This window comes from Trichechus manatus, unplaced genomic scaffold, assembly GCF_000243295.1.
Source record: "Trichechus manatus latirostris isolate Lorelei unplaced genomic scaffold, TriManLat1.0 scaffold00009, whole genome shotgun sequence".
NCBI classification, from domain to species: Eukaryota; Metazoa; Chordata; class Mammalia; order Sirenia; family Trichechidae; genus Trichechus; species Trichechus manatus.
The window spans coordinates 15,671,530-15,690,779 of record NW_004443945.1 but is presented as its reverse complement, the minus strand read 5'-3'; the positions used below and the strand labels follow the sequence as shown (position 1 = coordinate 15,690,779).

Sequence of the window (19,250 nt, the reverse complement as noted above, 5' to 3'; positions counted from 1 at the left end):
TCAAACACCACTGTCCGCCACTTTGCAATCTCCACTACACAAACCTTCAATTGAGGTGAATTCAAAAACAAATGTCAAGATACCTCTGGCTTGCCCCTTAACCTGACTGTTTTCATGGGGGGGATACCATTTTTCCTCATGCTCACCTGCTATGCAGTGTTTCTATCAGAATCCAAACAACCTACCAGTCTCTCTACCTCTATTGCTCTTGAACACTCCTCTACCAGCTTGCTCTGCAGATAAAGACTAACGTATTAAACTAAGCATACAGTAATAAAAAGTTATCAGTGGTCACAAAATACAGTACTACAATTACTGATTGTTTTTGCCTATAATTACAGTGAGCTATATAATTTTCACAGGAGCCCTGGTGGTGCAGTGGTTAACGTGATCGACTGTTAATCAAAAGGTTGGCAGCTTGAAATCATCAGTGGTTCTACACGAGAAAGATGTGGTAGTCTGCTTCCAGCCTTGGAAAGCCTGTGGGGTCACTATGAGTCAGAATCAACTCGACAGCAGTGGGTTTTTTAATATATAATTTTTAATACTAAACTCAAGAATACTGGGAAAACCTATTTCTACTTTCTGTAGTTTGCTTATCAAAGCAGTGTCATAATTTTGATCCTATTACGTGGTTCTCAAGGCACAAACAATGACTTGAAACCGACTAAGGAAATTGCATCTAGTATGGAATTAGTCCATAACTTGCAAGCTTAACAGCCCACTAGCCAAATCTTGTCCACGCACTTGGTTTGCTGGTTAAAAAGTATACATTCATCAAAAACAAGGAAAATCTGAGAAACTGCCAAGAGTCAAGAGAAGCCTAAAGAGACATGATGACTAAATGCAATGCGGAGTCCTGGATGGGATCCTGGAACAGAAACAGGACATTAGGAAAAAATAGGGAAATTTAAATAAACTGTGGACTTCAATTAATAATACTGTATCACTGTTCATTCACTAATTGTAAAAACTGTGTCATTCTAATGTAGGACATTAACAATAGGGGAAACTAGGTATGGGGGTATACAAGAACTCTCAGCACTATGTTCATAATTTTTCTGTCAATTTAAAACTGTTCTAAAATAAAACTTTTTTTTAATTACTAATTTATATTTCCATTAAAATACTTAAGTAGTCAGAAGATTCCACATAAAAATCCAGATCTGCAGCTTCTCTTAGGACAAAACAAAAGGGGGCAGTGGAAGGACAAAGGTGTTCTCTGTATTCTCCTACGGCAATAACAGCTTACCCACTGCCTCCTTTAAAAATGAGGCATCCAGTTTGTCAGAGTCCTACTATCTACTATCTTATCTACCTGCCCAGCTTCAACTATTTGCAACTGCAATTACAATTACCTGGTTGGCTTTTATATTTCAAATCCTGCACTGATTATCATTTCAGATGAAACCCTAAAGGATGTACAGTTTAACTTAAACCAACTAAAAGCAGTTTATACCTATCATCTATTAAGGCCAGTGATCGGTGGTAACAGAAGAAGTTTTTAATTCTAGTATCTCCATTTTAACCTTACAATTAAACACAAATGAACTCCATTCTCTTCCCCCAAATAAATTTGCCCTTCTTACCCATAACCTGATTTGAAAAAAATTTAACAAAAATACCTAGGAGATTTCTGAAACATTCCCCAGGATATAGTTGAAATATTAAAGGGAGAAAACAGCATCAGCAAGAAATCTTTAGCACTCAAATCTTCCAATTAGCAAAAACATCAATGGAAAATATATTAAAAGATGTTCCATAAATTCTGACTGCTATGCATTCCTAAGAATGATAATGATCAGTCAAAACAAATGATCAATTCTCAATTATCCATGCTGGCAGAAAAGAGAAACAGTACCAGTTATCTCAAAATCTTTCAAAGAGGCTTTTAAATAGAGAGACCCCCTCACTCCCTGAGTCACTGATATCACAGTGAACGCAAAGGGAACAAGCCTGCAGTCTGCAGGAAGGGGGACCAGAAAATTTTGTGAGGGATGGTGTCCTTCATATTTGATTATATTTGGTAAATCTGTGGTTAAGAGTCCCCTTTGGGGATTCAAGATCTGCCAGTCCTAGATTCTCTAGTATGTTATGAATTATAAACTTCTTTAAAGTTTACTGTAATCAACACAGAAATAGAAAAATTTACTGTACAAATCAAGGAAAAAGAAAATTTTATCATGAAGGAAAATATTTTTGACTATAAAATTTATGGATTTACAAAATAAACTGATCACAATTTCACTACAGACTGAAAAGACTTTTCAAAGAGGTCAAGAGTCTTCAAGTGCTTACACTTTGTGGACATCTGCAAACCCAAATAAAGGCAAACAAATGACTGGCACTGAGTTAGTGCGCACTGTGACATTTTTCAATATTGCAATTCATGAACCCAAAGCTAAAGCTAGAGCAAGTTTTCACAGAATCCGTTGTTCTCATGTGTGCATATCTGGGGGTAGGGGGTGGGGGCAGATGAACAGACACTGTGGTGGGAAGGAGTATGAGCAAGGACAGGTAAGAGGGACTCAAAAAACTGATTCTCTCTGCATTTTAAAATCTTAAAACTAGCCCTAATCTATGGAATAGGTCTACAGAGGTTTTATTAAACTCAAGTATATTACTTTATTATTGTATTTGATGCATATTTTACTAACAAAGCCATAAAACTCCACTGCTTGATTTCAGTCATTCTGTGATGCAGTCTATTATAACTGGTTTTAAACAAGTTTTATTTTATTGAGAACAGGATTTAAGTCTAGGACAATTTAGCAACATAATTAATAACAGTAATGGATTATAAGCCATAGAATAAACAAATATCCATGAGACCATAATAATACAAATAAATGAAAAGAAACAGAAATAGAAGAAAAAGAGGGTAAGTGAGGAAGGAGAGAAAGTTCTTACACTTGAATTCCAGTTCATAAACGTTATAGGAATAAAAAAAAATTTTTTTAAATCATTTGGCAAGCACCACAGTAGTAACAGTTCCAGGCAAAAATCATCAACAGTTGCTAAAATTGGATGCTAAAATCAGTGGGCAAAGAATCTACCCACAAAATACATATTAATTACAATGGGGGAAAACAGTAACTTTACAGTGGAGAAACCTAGCAAACACAACCTTAAGCTAACAAATCACCAGTAATGAGACATAGCAACATTGGCATTTCCAAAATATTCTTGCCAAAAATGCATCACCTGAGTTTAATCATCAGAAAACAAGAAACAAATCCTGCAAGAAAAGGTAGTTTTCAAAATCATCAGGGTCCTGAAAAATAAAAATTGAGGAACTGTCTCAGATTGGAGGAGACTAAGGAAACATGACAACTAAGTCCAATCTGGGATTGCGGGTTGAATCCCAGATGGGCAAGAAGGGTTTTAGCGGGACAACGGGTGAAATCTGGATACGCGCTGTAGATCATGCCCTCTACCAACATTAATTTCCTGGTTTTGATCATTGTACTAGGGTTATGTAAAATGTTAACAACACTTGGGGAAGCTAGGTGAAAAAGGTATATAGGAATTTGTACTTTTTTGCAAGTCTGAAATTATTTCAAAAGGAAAAATTAAACTTCAAAAAAAGTAAGAGTATTAATTAGTATTAAATCAGGATTATGAAGAAGTAAACTAAACCAGAGACCAGCAAATTTCTTCTCTAAATGGCCAAATAGTAAACGTTCTAGGCTTTCTTGGCCAAGAGGTCTCTGTCTCAACTGCTCATCTCTGTCACTGTAGCACAAAAGCATCCACGGGCAGTGAGTAAAAAACTGAGCATGGCTGTGTTTCAATAAAAACAACAGGAGGTGGATGTGGCCTGCAGTCAGTAGCTTGCCAGCCCTTAAATGGAACAAAGAATTTTTCTCTTTAAAGAAGATACAATTTGACACAGCAGGATAGATAATAATCCTTCTTTGTTAAATATTTCATTTGTTATTCCATGTTATTTACAGAATTCTTTATTCTATACTGTGTGCAGAGGACTGACCTTTAAACAGAGAAATAACAATATTTTCATATGTTCCCTATTAATAGTTCTGGCACAGAATGAGCTAAAGGATGAACTTAACGAAATGATCCTCCTTCCACCCCAAAACAAACTTATTTCAGCATAAAAACAAAAGGAATTGCCTTTTTTTTTTTTTTAATTTCAAGGATTCCAATTTTTAAATCCGTATTTACTTATATACAAATTCAGTGTCCAAAAAAACTTTAAAAATTGCCTCCTCACCTTAAATATATTTTGAAACAATTTAAATTGCTTCTAGTTATCTTTTTCTATCAGCCTCTGTACACATATGCTGACTTGACTGATTTGGCATTATCTAATTAATTGGGTAATTTCAGAAAATTTGGCTATTCTAAAATCAAGGTAGAAAATGAGTAAAATCATCTGGCTTTGAATCTGTACATGGTTTCTTTAGTTTCTCTAGACAAAATGGTAGATTAACTTAAAAGGTGTACACTGTATAAATACATTTGAAAATTTAAAATAACTTTATTAAAGGCTGTAAGACTTAGCTACATGATTCACAAACCTCATTAAATAAATATAGAAAGAACTACAAGTTCTGGATACCAAGAAGAAATAAATGTTGGATGTTTTTATCCAAGAATAAGTCACAAATTTTGACCAAAAATGGTATCATTAAAACTTTAAATGACATAATGGCATTATAAACACATGCAAGCATTATACACTTTTAAAAGGTCAAGAACTGGGTTAATTGTGATTAGCCTGTGTGGGTTATTTTTATCACGATGGCTCACCATGAGCAACATGAGCTCCCTGCCCAGAGTTCAGGAGTTCCCTCATTCCACCGCTAGGGCATGTTGATGATTACTCAGAATGAGTGCATGCAGGGTGATGGCATGGACCAGTGGATGCCCTCACTTGGCCACGACTTACCCTAGAGTGTTGCCTGCCAGCCTGCCTAGAGTCTCGGAACCTGAGAGAAACCATGGGGAGTCACTTGTCCTACCAGGCCTCGAAGTCCTCCCCGCTCCCGAGTTGCTGTTCAACTTTGACCTAGGGGGAAGAAACAAAAGGGAGAACAATCACAAAACAGTCCCAAACTGCCTAGGTACAAACCTGGAATTCCAGGTCTCACTGCTCTGGGACTTGTTGTTAGCTGTCACTGAGTCAGCCCCCATCTCATAGCATCCCCTCCCCCGTCCACAACAGAATGAAACACTGCCTGGTCCTGCACCATCCCCATGATCAGCTGCAGATCCGACAGTTATGATCCACAGGGTTTCCATCAGTCGATTATTAGAAGTAGACCACCAGGCCTTTCTTCCTAGTCTGTCAGTCTAGAAGCTCTGCTGAAACCTGTTCAGCATCATAACAATTAACAAGCCTCCACTGACATAAGAGTGGCGAGTAGTGCCTGCACTTGACGTACACTAGCTGGGAATCGAACCCAGGCCTCCTGCATGGAAGGCAAGAATTCTCACTGTGATAAAATACCAGCCTAACGATTCTCTGTTAACTCTAAATGAAATTTATATGTCATATCAAAGAGAAAATCTAAAAATTTATAACCTCATAACAATCTATTGTTCTTTTCTGGTTGAAACCGTTTTCATATTTTAACTGTAAACTGTTATTTAGATTTTTAATAGTAATCGTGTTTTTCTTAGATGCAGCCAACTGAAACACATCATACATTATCATGCGTCTTTCTTTTTTTAATATTGTGCTTTAAGTGAAAGTTTACAGTTCAAGTTAGTTCCTCATACAAAAATTTATACACACATTGTTATGTGACCTTAGCTGCTCTCCCTATACTGTGACAGCACACTCCTCCTTTCCATCCCGAATTTCCCATGTTCATTCAACTAGCTCCCATCCCGTTCTGCCTTCTCATCTCGCCTCCAGACACGAGCTGCCCATTTAGTCTCATGTATCTACTTGACCTAAGAAGCACACTCTTCACGAGTATCATTTTATATCTTATAGTCCGATCTAAATCTTTGTCTAAAGAGTTGGCTTCGGGAATGGTTTTAGTTTTGGGCTAACAGAGAACCCGGAGGCCGTGTCTTCCAGAGTCCCTCCAGTCTCAGTAAGATCATTAAGTCTGGTCCTTTTATTAGAATTTGAGTTCTGCACCCTACTTTTCTCCTGTTCCATCAGGGACTCTGTTGTGTTCCCTGTCGAGGCCATCATTGGTGGTAGCCAGGCACCATCTAGTTCTTCTGGTCTCAGGCTGATGAAGTCTCTGGTTTATGTGGACCTCTCTGTCTCTTGGGCTAATATTTTCCTTGTGTCTTTGGTGTTCTTCATTCTCCTTTGCTCCACGTGGGTTGGGACCAACTGATGTATCTTAGATGGCCACTCGCAAGCTTTTAAGACCCCAGACGCCACTTACCAAAGTGGGATCATGCATCCTTCCTTACATACTATTATTTTTAAAGACCAAAATTTTAAAGACTTTGTTACTTGATTTGTAAATACTAAAGGTGAAAAACATGATCTAAAAAATCATTTCTGTCAGAGCAAATAATGTAAAATCTCTTTCTTCCGGTAACGTATTTCTATTAAGTAATCAGCAACACGTCTCCTACTTTTAATGCTAGTATAGCTATTAATCTCTGCTTATATAAAAATTAAAATCAAACTACAAAGTAACCATTTCACTTTACTTTAAGCACTTTATATTTTGCAATGCTTTGAGTGTTACCAAAATCAAAACACAGGTTTAATATAAAAGTAATACCTTCTAAGAGCTAAATATGTATTCAAGTACAAAGGACATCTTACCCATCATTATTGTCAGGTTTACCCAATTCCAATCTGTCTGGCTGTACTGAAAAACCAATCCTGCAAACTCTACCATCCTAAGAGCAAAGAAAACAGAAGAAATTTCCAAAGTAAAAATGCATATTAAAATTGGAATGTATTCAACAAATACTATTCTGTGCCTATCACTGACAATTTAGAAGACAACAAACTAGTTCCCTTCCTGAAGACTTACACCTGAGATGGGGAAATATGAAATACGTACGTGTCAAGAAACCAGTATAAAATAATTTAAAGAATCTCAATCAGAATTCAGAGTAAGAAAATGACTGGGTATCAGAAGCTTCCCCATTCTGTGTCTAGTTTCCAATTCTAGTAAATCATTTAAACTTTCTCTGGACCCAGACCCTTTTACACAATGAAGAAACAGAACTGAGTGGTCTCTAAAATAGCACTCCCAAGTAGCTGCTATTTTCTCTGGTTAAAAAGCAAGAAACAAGATGATACACAATTATATCTTAACTGCTTACTTTCCATTTCTCTACCTTAGAGTAAATAGTTTACCTCCAGAAGAAAGGCAGCATGATTTGGTCCCACCACACACTGTTTAATAGTAGCCTGTTCCAATACATTCAAAGGCGGGTGGCTGGGGAATTTAAAAAAAAAAAAAAGTTTACATAAAATACAATTATTTTTTAAATGGTAAATATATTCTAGGTTAACCCCCCAACTAACAAAAGAAAAAAATAGCTGGCATAACCTTTAAAACAAAAAACACTATTTATATATTTTAAAGCAATAATTTAAAAATAGTAATTATGAGATCCCTGTATGCCAGATTTTTTAAAAATCAGTATAAACAGAAACTATAATTCAAATGAACCCAACTCATAAAATGTTGACACTTGATTCTTAGTAGCTGCTGCCTGAATATGAGTTCTTTTTCCTAATTTTAAAAAAAAAAAATTGTTCTTTGTTGGAAAATTTAAAATATCTTAAAATTCTTACCTGTTTAAATTATATTTGTTCAGTTTCTCCGAAACTTCCCGTAACCTTTAAAAATAAAGCAAAGCAGGAATAAACCACATGCACAGATCCTCTGTAAATTAAACAGTTCTGACAGGTCCTTGGAGCATTATTTTGGTGATTTCCAAAATACAAAAAAAAAAAAAAAAATGCTATCAAGACTATACATCATGGGAAGAATGGTTTTTATATTATCTTTGACTTTTGTTCCCCCCATCACACACCCACGAAAATCACCAGCAGGCTCTGCAATTCCCTTCCCTCACCACCCCATTAGCAACCTCAATAACAAGAATGATAGCATTGTTAATCTCATTTTACAAATGAGGAAACTGAAGCTTATAGGGTTTATGCAACAAAAAATGGCAGCAGAGCCCTGGTGGCACAGTGGTTAAGAGCTACAGGTGCTAACCAAAAACACTGGCAGTTCGAACCCACCATCTGCTCCTTGGAAACCCTATGGGGCAGATCTACCCTTTCCCATAGGGTGGCTATGAGAAGGAATTAACTCGATGGCAACGGGTTTAGCTTTGGTTTAAGGGAACAATGATGGAATGGTTACCACTATCAGTTAAATGTTATAATTCTTACAAAAATCATGGTGAGACTCCTAACCACATATGAAATGTACACAAATTTGTGTTGGAAATAATACCCACAGATAACAAGGGGGTTACTCCTAGCTCATCTACTAATAACTGGACTGACTTAAACTCACTAGGTCTCACATCCTCTTCTATATTAGGGGAAGCACTATTTGTCATCTCTGGTTCTTTGCAGAACCTGGTAGCACAGGTTAAGCGCTCAGCTGCAAATCAGAAGTCAACAGTTCAAATCCACCAGCCACTCCTTGGAGACCCTATGGCGCAGTTCTACTCTGTCCTATAGGATCACTATGAGCTGGAATCCAGTCAACAGCAATGGAGTTTTGTTTTGTTTTTTTGGTTTTGTTTCTTTTCAGTCCTGAAATTCTTAGGATTTTAAGATAAGCAAGTGTAACAGTGGAGGATATATATGCAATGTTTATATGAGAATAAAAAACCAAACCCACTGCCGTCGAGTAGATGCCAGCCACTGCACCACCAGGGCTCCTTATATGAGAATTTTAAAAAACCTGTTGCCGTTAAAGTCGATTTTGACTCACAGCAACCCTATGAGACATACTACAACTGTCCCATAGGGTTTCCAAGGAGTGGCTGGTGGATTCGAACTGCTGACCTTTTGGCTGGCAGCCTGAGCTCTTAACCACTGCACCACCAGGGCTCCTATATGAGAATAGCACTTACTGTCATATTCAGTTTCATACTTCATCTTACCTATCTCAAAAACTTTTATATACTTGATTTTACATGGACACTTAGACTGCTTCCTCAAATAGCAAATGTTTAAAAATACTGAGAGTTAATCCCAAAAATTTACATAAAATTTATCAGTCTTCTAAATCTCAAGACAGTTATCATGACTATTTGGTCTCCTACACATTTTTTTACAAAGATCCCAGATGACACTGACAAAGAAATCTTCAAGCAAAAAAAGGTAAACGGAATAATAAGGAGCATTTATTTCCCTTTTACATTACAGCCTTCAGCAAACACATAAATCACAAAATTACCCCAGGACAATGATCACATTCATTTAAATATCCTAAATTACTAAATGTCTCTAAATAATTTATCTGGCACTCATCTCTAGGATCTTACAAAAATGCTTAAAGTTATTAACTGTAACATTCTTGTAGCAATCTTTAACGGAAGTTTTCCTTAAAATAAAAGGAAAACCACCCTAGAAACTCACCAAATTCCATTTCAAAATAAATCTTTACATGTGATTACAATGAAAAACAATTTTAAGAGTACAGCAGAATACTGCAAAATAACCACACAGATCAGCATTTAATCTCATTCAAGACAAAGGAAAGCCTTTGTGAAGTAGATATTTAACACAATGAATGGATATGTTAGCAATAAGCTTCTGACAATCCATAGTACTTCTACACCACAGAATTATTCTACATTTCATTTTTTTTTTGTTAGTGATCTCATGTACAACAGAATGAAACATTGCCCTGTCCTGCACCATCCTCACAATCCTTGCTATGTATGAGCTCATTGTTGCAAACACTGTGTCAGTCCATCTTGTTGAGGGCCTTCCTTTTTCGCTGACCCTCTAGTTTACCAAACATGATATCCTTCTCACCATCTTCGCTTCTAAGGAGCATTGCGGCTGTACTTCTTCCAAGACAGATTTGTTCGTTCTTCTGGCAGTACATGGCATAGTCAATATTCTTCGCCAACATCGTACTTCAAATTCTTCCGTCTTCCTTATTCATTATCCAGCTTTCACGTGCATATGAGGCGACTGAAAATATCATGGCTTGGGTCAGGTGCACCTCAGTCCTCAAGGTGACATCTTTGCTTTTTTAACACTTTAAAGAGGTCTTTTGTAGCAGATTTGCCCAATGCAATATGTCATTTTATTTCTTGACTGCCACTTCCATGGGTGTTGATTGTGGATCCAAGTAAAACAAAATCCTTAACAACTTCAATCTTTTCTCCATTTATCATGATGTTGCTACCAGTAATGGTCCAGCTGTGAGGATTTCTGTTTTCTTGATGTTGAGGTGTGATCCACATTGAAGGCTGTAGTGTTTGATATTCTCAGTAAGTGCTTCAAGTCCTCTTCACTTTCAACAAGCAAGGTTGTGTCATCTGCATATCACAGGCTGTTAATGAGTCTTCCTCCAATCCTGATGCCGCGTTCTTCTTCATATAGTCCAGCTGCTCGGATTATTTGCTCACCATATAGATTAAGTATGGTGAAAGGATGCAACTTGACGCAACTTTCCTGATTTTAAACCACTCAGTATCCCCTTGTTCTGTCTGAACAACTGCCTCTTGATCTATGAACAGGTTCCTCAAGAGCACAATTAAGTGTTCTGGAATTCCCATTCTTCGCAATGTTATCCATAAATTATTATGATCCACACAGTCGAATGCCCTTGCATAGTCAATAAAACACAGGTAAACATCTTTCCGATATTCTCTGCTTTTAGCCAATATCCATCTGATATCAGCCATGATATCCCTTGTTCCACGTCCTCTTCTGAATATGGCTTTAATTTCTGGCAGTGTCCTTTGGATATACTGCTGCAACTGTTTTTGAATTATCTTCCGCATAATTGTACTTGCATGTAGTACTAATGATATTGTTCGATAATTTCCACATTTCATTGGATCACCTTTCTTTGGAATGGGCACAAATATGGTTCTCTTCCAGTCAGTTGGCCAGGCAGCTGTCTTCCAAATTTCCCGGCATAAGAAAATTAAAACAAGTCCACAAGAGCCAAAGCACAACCTTGAGTATATCCCACCTGAATTTAGAGGCCATTTCAAGAATAGATTAGACTCACTGACAACCAATGACCAAAGACCAGATGAGTTATGGGATGACATTAAGGACATCATAGATGAAGAAAGCAAAAGGTCATTAAAAGGACAGGAAAGAAAGAAAAGATCAAAATGTATGTCAGAAGAGACTCTGAAACATGTTCTTGGAATGGAAGAAACGATGAAGCAAAAGAGCCGAACAGAAGATTTCAGAGAGCGGCTTGAGAAGACAAACTAAAGTATTATAATGAAATGTGCAAAAACCTGGAGTTAGAAAACCAAAAGAGAAGAATACGGTCAGCATTTCTCAAGCTGAAAGAACTGAAGAAAAAATTCAAGCATTAAGTTACAATACTGAAGGATTCTATACGGTTGCTATGAGCAGGAATCAACTCAATGGCAATGGGCTTGATTTCCCCCCAACTCCATGGGCAAAAAACTGAATGACATGGAAAGCATCAAGAGAAGATAGAAGGAATATACAGAGTCACTGTACCAAAAAGAACTAGTTGACCTTCAACCATTTCAGAAGACAGCATATGATCAAGAACCGATGGTACTGAAGGAAGAAGTTCAAGCTGCACTGAAGGCATTGGCGAAAAACAAGGCTCCAGGAATTGACGGAGTATCAACTGAGATGTTTCAACAAACAGATGCAACACTGAAAGTGCTCACTCATATTCCAATTAAGTAGCCTATTTTATTCCTTTAAATTTATAGTCATTTTACAGAGATAGATATGCTGGATTTTTTTTTTAAGCACCAAGTTAGCAAACTGATGCTAATAATGAGACAGGAAAACAAAGTATAAGGACTCTTGCTAGAAGCTAACATATATTTCATTGCTGCTCTTGAAATCCCTTATAATTTAAATCTCATTTTCCCCAAATTTAACATTATAATTTCAAGGATGATTTATCTTCTCGCAGATCCTCAACTAGCAATAGCACTTGATACAGGGTCTTCAATTTCCTGATTCTCTGCCTACCCTCGGTCACACAACATACTTGCATGCTCAGACACACATCCTTAAACTTGATTAAATCTGATGAATCTTTCTTATTGAATTTCAAAAACAATAGAACTTTAGGTATACTCAGATTCCCAAAAAGCTTCAATTCTCCAGGATAGAATGATATCCTACCCTCTACCAGGTGATGGTTTCCATGTATCTAGGATTGTAAAACAGTACACCTAGCCACTTGTTTTTGTTTATTGGCAATCACTGTAAAGATGGGAAGTGACAAGCATGAGTAGTACATTTCCTCCAGTCTCATTCCTACTTATTTCAGGCCCAGCCCAAATACTACCTTCTCCAAGAACTTTTCCTGGTAGCCCTGATTTTCTTCCTGCAAAGTCTACAACTTCTGTCTCATACAGGACTTTCACTGTCTACTTTACATTCTAGTCATTTGTGTTTTTCTGAATTGTCTGTCTTCACAGACTCTAAGCAAAGACACCATAAAACTTGCCAAGTCTTTCCTCACTCCCCACTTCTTTGGATACAGTGTCGCCAGTGAAAAAATGTACAATGTTACTTGCATACAACCCATTTCAGAGGCAAAAAAAGTTATGGATTTTAACGTCAACAAAACCAACTCTCCAGGTCTTCCACTTCAAATTAAAGTTAAGAACAAGCAAGAAAAGTGTGAATATACAAATTTCTTTTAGGCTAGTGTCTGTATAACTTGCATACAGACCAGTTAACATGGAAAAAGCATTTAGTAACTCACCACTTACCCAATAATAATATTAGCAAACTGCTTTAAAATGACCCAGCCTAACCACCAGCCATCCATTCAGGGAATAAAACTTCTACATACCCATATAATTTTTTTTGGAATGAAGGGCTTAACAAACCACACAAACAAGCAACAGTTAGTAAAGGTTACCTGCAATACTAAATCACAGACTCCCACAGAATACATCCTGAAGCTCACCTCTTGTCATCAATGTCAGAGAAGGCAGGTATTGCCAAAACACAAATGAAGTACATTAAAAATCTATGCATGGAAATTCTATGGTAGAAAAAGATATACTGTAGGAACATTTCTGGCACTTCTCCAAAAATAAATCCTCTAAATCTTAAAGCCTAAAACAACTACCTCATACTGCAAGAACAGTGAAATCACTTTTTTTTTTTTTTTTGGAGTAACCAAAATACCAGATAGATGGTAGGAACAAGAGTCAAACCTGTCTCTAACCATAGAACATGGTCTTCCAATTATACCATCATGCACTTAAGTATAGGCAATCAGTTCTCAACTTTCACACTTTTTTTTATAATACAACTACTGCATCATACTATATTCATTGCCACTTCTGAACCGCTTCTTCACATGACAATCAGTCACATTATAACCACATTATAAATTCAAGCTATCATATGGTGGTCCCACTTGCCAGCCGCTGTAACTGAGAGGGAAAGGCTACGCATCAGGCAAAGTTGCAGAGGGCATTATGAGATGGTCATTTACTTGTGCCAGCATTTAGCAGGTACACCCTCATCCCACCAACAAACTGAGGGCCTGGAGTTACTTCATTCAATCTACCCTAGAGGGTATCCAACCCCAAATCCCTTCTTACAGTCTTGGAACAAATCAATCTCCTTTAAGGAGACATGCATGTAAAATGGAAGGGCCAACTGAGTGTTCTCCTCATGCTGACTGTGGATTCATTTGTATGTGAAAGGGAGAAAGTCTTTTCCCCTATCCACTCAACGTTGTAATTTAAAGATCAGGAACTACTCTGACCCCCCAGGACCGAGGATGGAAGGATTATTCCTATACCCCTAGGGAAGGAAGGGCTGCCTTCCAATCTCAATCTCTCTCTCTCTTACTCACACACACACAGACACACTCTCCCTCTCCCAACCCCACATATACCCCACTGGGATGAGGAGCAGGCATGTGGGTCATGTTGTGAAGAGTCACACCAGCCTTATGCGTTGCCTCAGCCCAATGAAGAAGTACCAGCACATTAGGGATGATTCTCTTCACCTCTGTGATCATGAAAACCCTCTCATACTATGTCTGAAATTTGACTTTCAGGCATTCAATTTCGGGCCACATTTTTTGAAATCCATTTTGTTTGTATCTACATTTGCCCCTGATTATTACTTCCCCAACTTCGGAATTTTAGAGAGCAGTATATGGGGTGGGAGGCAACAATGAGAGAAACAGCATGGATTTTTTTGACAAGAATACACACACAAAAAAAAATCACTATATCTCATTTTCACACACACACAAAAAAAGTAAGAAGACCATAATCTTTAATAAATATAAATAAATTTAGCTATATTAAAAACTCCCTATTTTGTTCTTAATTTTTCTCATGTCACAGCTAACCACAGAAAATTATGAAGTTTAACATTAAGGAACCAATGCATAAGGTTACTGTAATGAGCAAACATGAATTTAAAATATTACCAAAATAAAACAAAATATTTTAGGAGTCAAGAAAGCAGAGATTATGAGTTTATTTCTTTGTAACTCCTATAACCAAAAACCAAACCCGTTGCCATTGAGTTGATTCCAATTCACAGTGACCCTATAAGAAAGGTAAATCAGAGTCTCTAAAGGTAAATCAGAATCTCTGGTTGTGAGGCCCACAAATATTCATTTTCACCTCCCCAGCAGTCTTCCTTCTCCATCCCCTCATTAATATGCTCTAATGATTCTCAAATGTTGTGGTTTCACGACCACTTTACACTCTTCAGAACTGATGTTTGTTGTTAGTTGCTGTCAAGTCAGCTCCAACTCATGGCAACTTTACGTGTAACAGAATGAAAAGAATTATTGAGGACCCCAAAAAGTCTTTATTACATATTGACATAAATTACGTTCTTTTCCCCAAAATATTTTTGATACAGGGACTGTTTTACGTTTTGCCAACCTGTTTATTATCAGGCTTAAAAGACAGCTAGACACTCAGATCTGCTTCTGCATTCAATCTGTCACAGTATGTTGTTTTAGCTGAAGTACATGAAGAAAATCTAGTCCCACATAGATAAACTGTTGGAAAACGGAGGAATATTTTAACCCTTTTTGTGCTTGATAGCACATATAGTGACCATGTACTTTTTCAACCTCTGGGGCTTACTGGTAAACCACTGTTCTGCTGACAGCGCGTGCTCCGTCAAGGGAGGGGCTTTTATGACTGTCCGAAAACGAAGAAACGAATGTGTGCTGCAAATTACTGTTTTTACAGGGTATTGTATGAGGTGTCTGAATTTTTGGTAGGAAAAATAGAAAATTTTGAAAATTTTTATTTGGTAAACATATGTACACCAGTACACCCCGGTGCGGACTCTGGTACAATTACCGTACACTATATATACCACTAAGCACTAAGGGTAGGTTTGTGGAAGGAGGCAAGGAAAAAAAATCCATACTACCTACCAAAAAGTCAGACACACTCAATGATTCAGCATGCTTCCATTTATGAAAACACATGGTATCAACAAAAAACTCAAAGCAGAAAATAAGTCAGTTGCCAAAAATACTCCTTCCTGAAAATCGTAGATATTCTTCTTTGATACCACACCAAAACTTGACAAGTGATAGTTTCTTAAAAGTTGGTAGCAATGTGAATCTGAAACCTATCAGTGAACTTTGAATAAATCTTTTACCTATGCATGATTTTGTAACAGTATGCATTGGTCAGTTGGACAATATTGGTTTGCAGATTTATGCAGATCTTCAAAATGGCATTCACTAATGTCACTACTAAATTACAGCATCAAATTCACAGTGGTAGATACAGGTGTTCCAAAATTCTAATTTTTGCTTGAAAGTTCAAATTTCTCTCAGTGGCAACAAACAGCTTCAGATATTTTCCTTGAAGTGACAGGCTCACTTTGTTCATTTTAGAGAAAATGTTTGTCAAATATCCAAGTCTAACCAGAGTTTGTCTGTCAGTCACTCAAGTAAAAATGGTACTCCATGAAGTAGGTGACTAGTTCAACTCATAACTAAAACAACCTCACAAGTGCTTTTTCTCAAGACAACCACTGTTCTCCTCACTTTGTCACACTGAATATTAAAAAGACATATACTTAAAGGTAAAAGTTTAATAAAGTTAGTAATTTTTACTGCTTCCAAGGCCATTCTTAAGTGAAACAGGCTTTTTTTTTCTGTAAGTGTGAGAAAAGTGAGTAATACAATGACTATTCATACAGTTTTATATCACTGCCTTGATGTGTGCTAAAGCACCAGCAGTCTTACTACCTACCATGGCTTCTAAGCCATCAGTGCAAATGTCAAAACAGCAAAAAAGACAAAATCTCAGTATCACTGTAAAGACAGTTTTGTCCTCATGAAGCCCCTGAAAGGGGCTCAGCGATCCTCAGGGTCCACAGATCACTCTCTAAAACTTTTGCTGTGTTCTATCCTAAAGTGTTGTTGTTAAGTGTCGTCAAGTCGGTTCCGACTGATAGCAACACTGTGTACAACAGTACGAAACACTGTCATCCTCACAATCATTGCTATGTTTGAGCCCATTGCTGCAGTCACTGTGTCGATTCACCTCGTTGAGCATCTTCCTCTTTTTCGCTGACCCTGTTACTTTACCAAGCACGATGTCCTTCTCCAGCAACTGATCCCTCCTGGTAACATGTCCAAAGTACATGAGACAAAGTCTTGCCATCCTTGCTTGTAAGGATGTACACCCAATACTAAATTGATGTTGAAAAGAAATGAGTAATTGTTCATTTTTCTTACCAAAATGAATTTCAACCAAGAAAATCTCCTCATTATACACTTTTAAAATACTTTTTAAATTGTGGGTATTCTTTGTTTCTTGATCAAAACTTGACAAGTGATAGATTCAGGTTGGCTGCCATGTGGAATCTGAAACTCTATGAATGAATTTTTCATACTGTTATATTAAAATCCACAGGTCTATCTTCCAAGAGCCCTGGTGGCACAGTGGTTATGTGCTTGGCTGCAGCAAGGTCAGTGGGTTGGCATTTGAACCCAGCAGCAGTTCCGCAAGAGAGATGTCTGCTTCTGTAAAGATTTACAGCCAGAAACCCTATGACGCAGTTCTACTCTGACCCTAGGGTCAGTATGAGTCAGAATGAGTCAGAATCAACTTGATAGCAACGAGTTCAATTTTGTTTGTCTGGTTGTTTTTTTTTTTTTTGGGTCTATCTTATACTTTGAATAAATCTTTTACCCATGCATGATTCTGTTCAGATAAAAATGCATAGCATAACAGTATAAGGGCCTCCCTGATAGTATTAAACTCTCATGAGGCACTAAAAGTCTTATCATTCACTCACTACTGACTTTCAGTGTGAGCGGGGTTAGGGTATCAAAAGAACCTCTTAAAGATTTATATGCAAAAGCTACTAAAATGGGGAGATGGGGTGGAGTAGAACAAACTTCCAGCCTAAAGATGTAGTTTGAGTCACGTGGTATTTTAATTTTTAAAAAAATTCTTAGCCAACTTTTAAATTTGGAAGACTTCACATAAAATCTCATCTTCTCCTGAAAACTCAGATCTAGCCAACTGAATTTATATTCCCTCGTGGTGACTAGAAGTGCCCTAATCTGCCTAGCCTCTGTAGGCATCTGAGTTTGAGAGGGTAGAAGGAGCTACCTTCTAAAAAATGCTATTTCCTTGGTGAAGAGTCATATGAGTATACTCTAATAATTCAAATATCAGCTTCTACACTGATGCCTGATACCCTGGCTCAGCCACAAATCTTAACCACAGTTTATTTCTTTAAGTTAGGCTCAATGGTTTCTAAAATAGCAGCCTGGTTTTTCTCCTACTGTCTACCCAAAAAAAACCAAGTAGCAAACACCTTACAGTACACAACCCCAAATCAAACCAAAAAAAGACTTCTGCTAAGAGAGAAGTTCATCTGTCAGCCTCCTGAATGACTGGTTATAGGCAGAACTTATATATACTTTATGCTGATGAAGATGAAGACGACAAATGCCAGCTTACATAATCCATCCACTTCACCTTAAATAAATGACACTGGACGTTCACTTTCAAGACACATTCAAAATCAAAAAGAAAAGAATTTTCTAAACAACCATTGTAAATTCACTAAAGTAATATACAATTTTTAAAAATGTGAACACCTTAACTATTCTCCCAAAAATGGTTTTTAGTTGAAACTGTTGAAGATTTCTATAAAACTGAGAAAATTCATGTTATAAGAAATGCTCTGCAAGCTATGATGGAGAAATAATGGCATTATACTTACAAGTAACTTCTTCCCCTAATCTTAAAAATATTCTGGTTAGAAACTCCTATACAACATCACAGGTAACATTTTTTAGTAATAAATGAAAAGGAGAACAAATCCTAAATCACTGTGCCATATGAAAGATGAACAGGTCTCGAAGAAACCAAATGCTGAACATAAGAAAATGAGTCACTTTCCTTTAAAGCAAAACCGACCTGTTAATTTCAGGTCCATTCAAAACAGGAAAAGGGAAAGAATATACATGCCAAACGGAAGAGAAGAAAACTGGGAGGAAAAGATAAAAGATTAGGCCTTTATATATTAATTCTTCTTGACAATTTTATAAGTCCTTCTATCTCATCTAATTTCATTTTCTTAACAGTAAGACTATCCATATAAACAAGAAGTGAACTGCGCTAACAGAAAAGATGGGAAGACTTCTTTTGAGCTCCCACTCAGATGTGTTGCAAACAGGCAAAATTTCAAGAGAAAATACTTGACTTTCTTCACCCTTAGGCCATATGCACATTCTGAATACCTCTTACTTCACTTATCAAAGTATCTGCCAAATGCAGATAATGTATTCAAATCGTTAAAAGCCCAACTTTAACTCTGCATACAAATCAAACGTCTCATGAGATAACTGATGCACTTCATAATATAAACATGAGATTTGGCAAGTTATTCAGTCCTTAGAACTATACTTTGAAATACAACACTTGTAATGAAATCTGATCTTCCCATAGTAACAAGACAATTAGAAGGTTATATTCCTGAACCAGGGTCTTGATGCCATTAGATTCAGAAGAGATTCTCTGAACAAGAACTACTGCGAGAAAAGGCATTTGACAAAGTCCAACACCCATTCCTGATAAAAACTCTCAAT

At 37.0% G+C, this 19,250-nt stretch overlaps 1 protein-coding gene across 6 annotated transcripts in view; it reads right to left on the bottom strand.

Annotated features, from left to right (window-relative positions):
* UBR5 (ubiquitin protein ligase E3 component n-recognin 5) overlaps window positions 1-19,250 on the bottom strand; it is a 162,063-nt gene that overhangs the window by 87,953 nt on the left and 54,860 nt on the right. For 5 of the 6 annotated variants that reach the window (XM_004370719.2, XM_023726015.1, XM_023726012.1 and 2 more), the window contains exons 2-5: window positions 7,754-7,798; window positions 7,310-7,391; window positions 6,767-6,843; window positions 4,913-5,032 (exon numbers count right to left, since the gene is read on the bottom strand). In XM_004370719.2, coding sequence (XP_004370776.1) covers window positions 4,913-5,032; window positions 6,767-6,843; window positions 7,310-7,391; window positions 7,754-7,798 — 324 coding nt within the window. Of the gene's footprint in view, window positions 1-3,204; window positions 3,275-4,912; window positions 5,033-6,766; window positions 6,844-7,309; window positions 7,392-7,753; window positions 7,799-19,250 lie in introns of those variants that run through there. The other variant, XM_023726016.1, reaches the window with a different exon arrangement.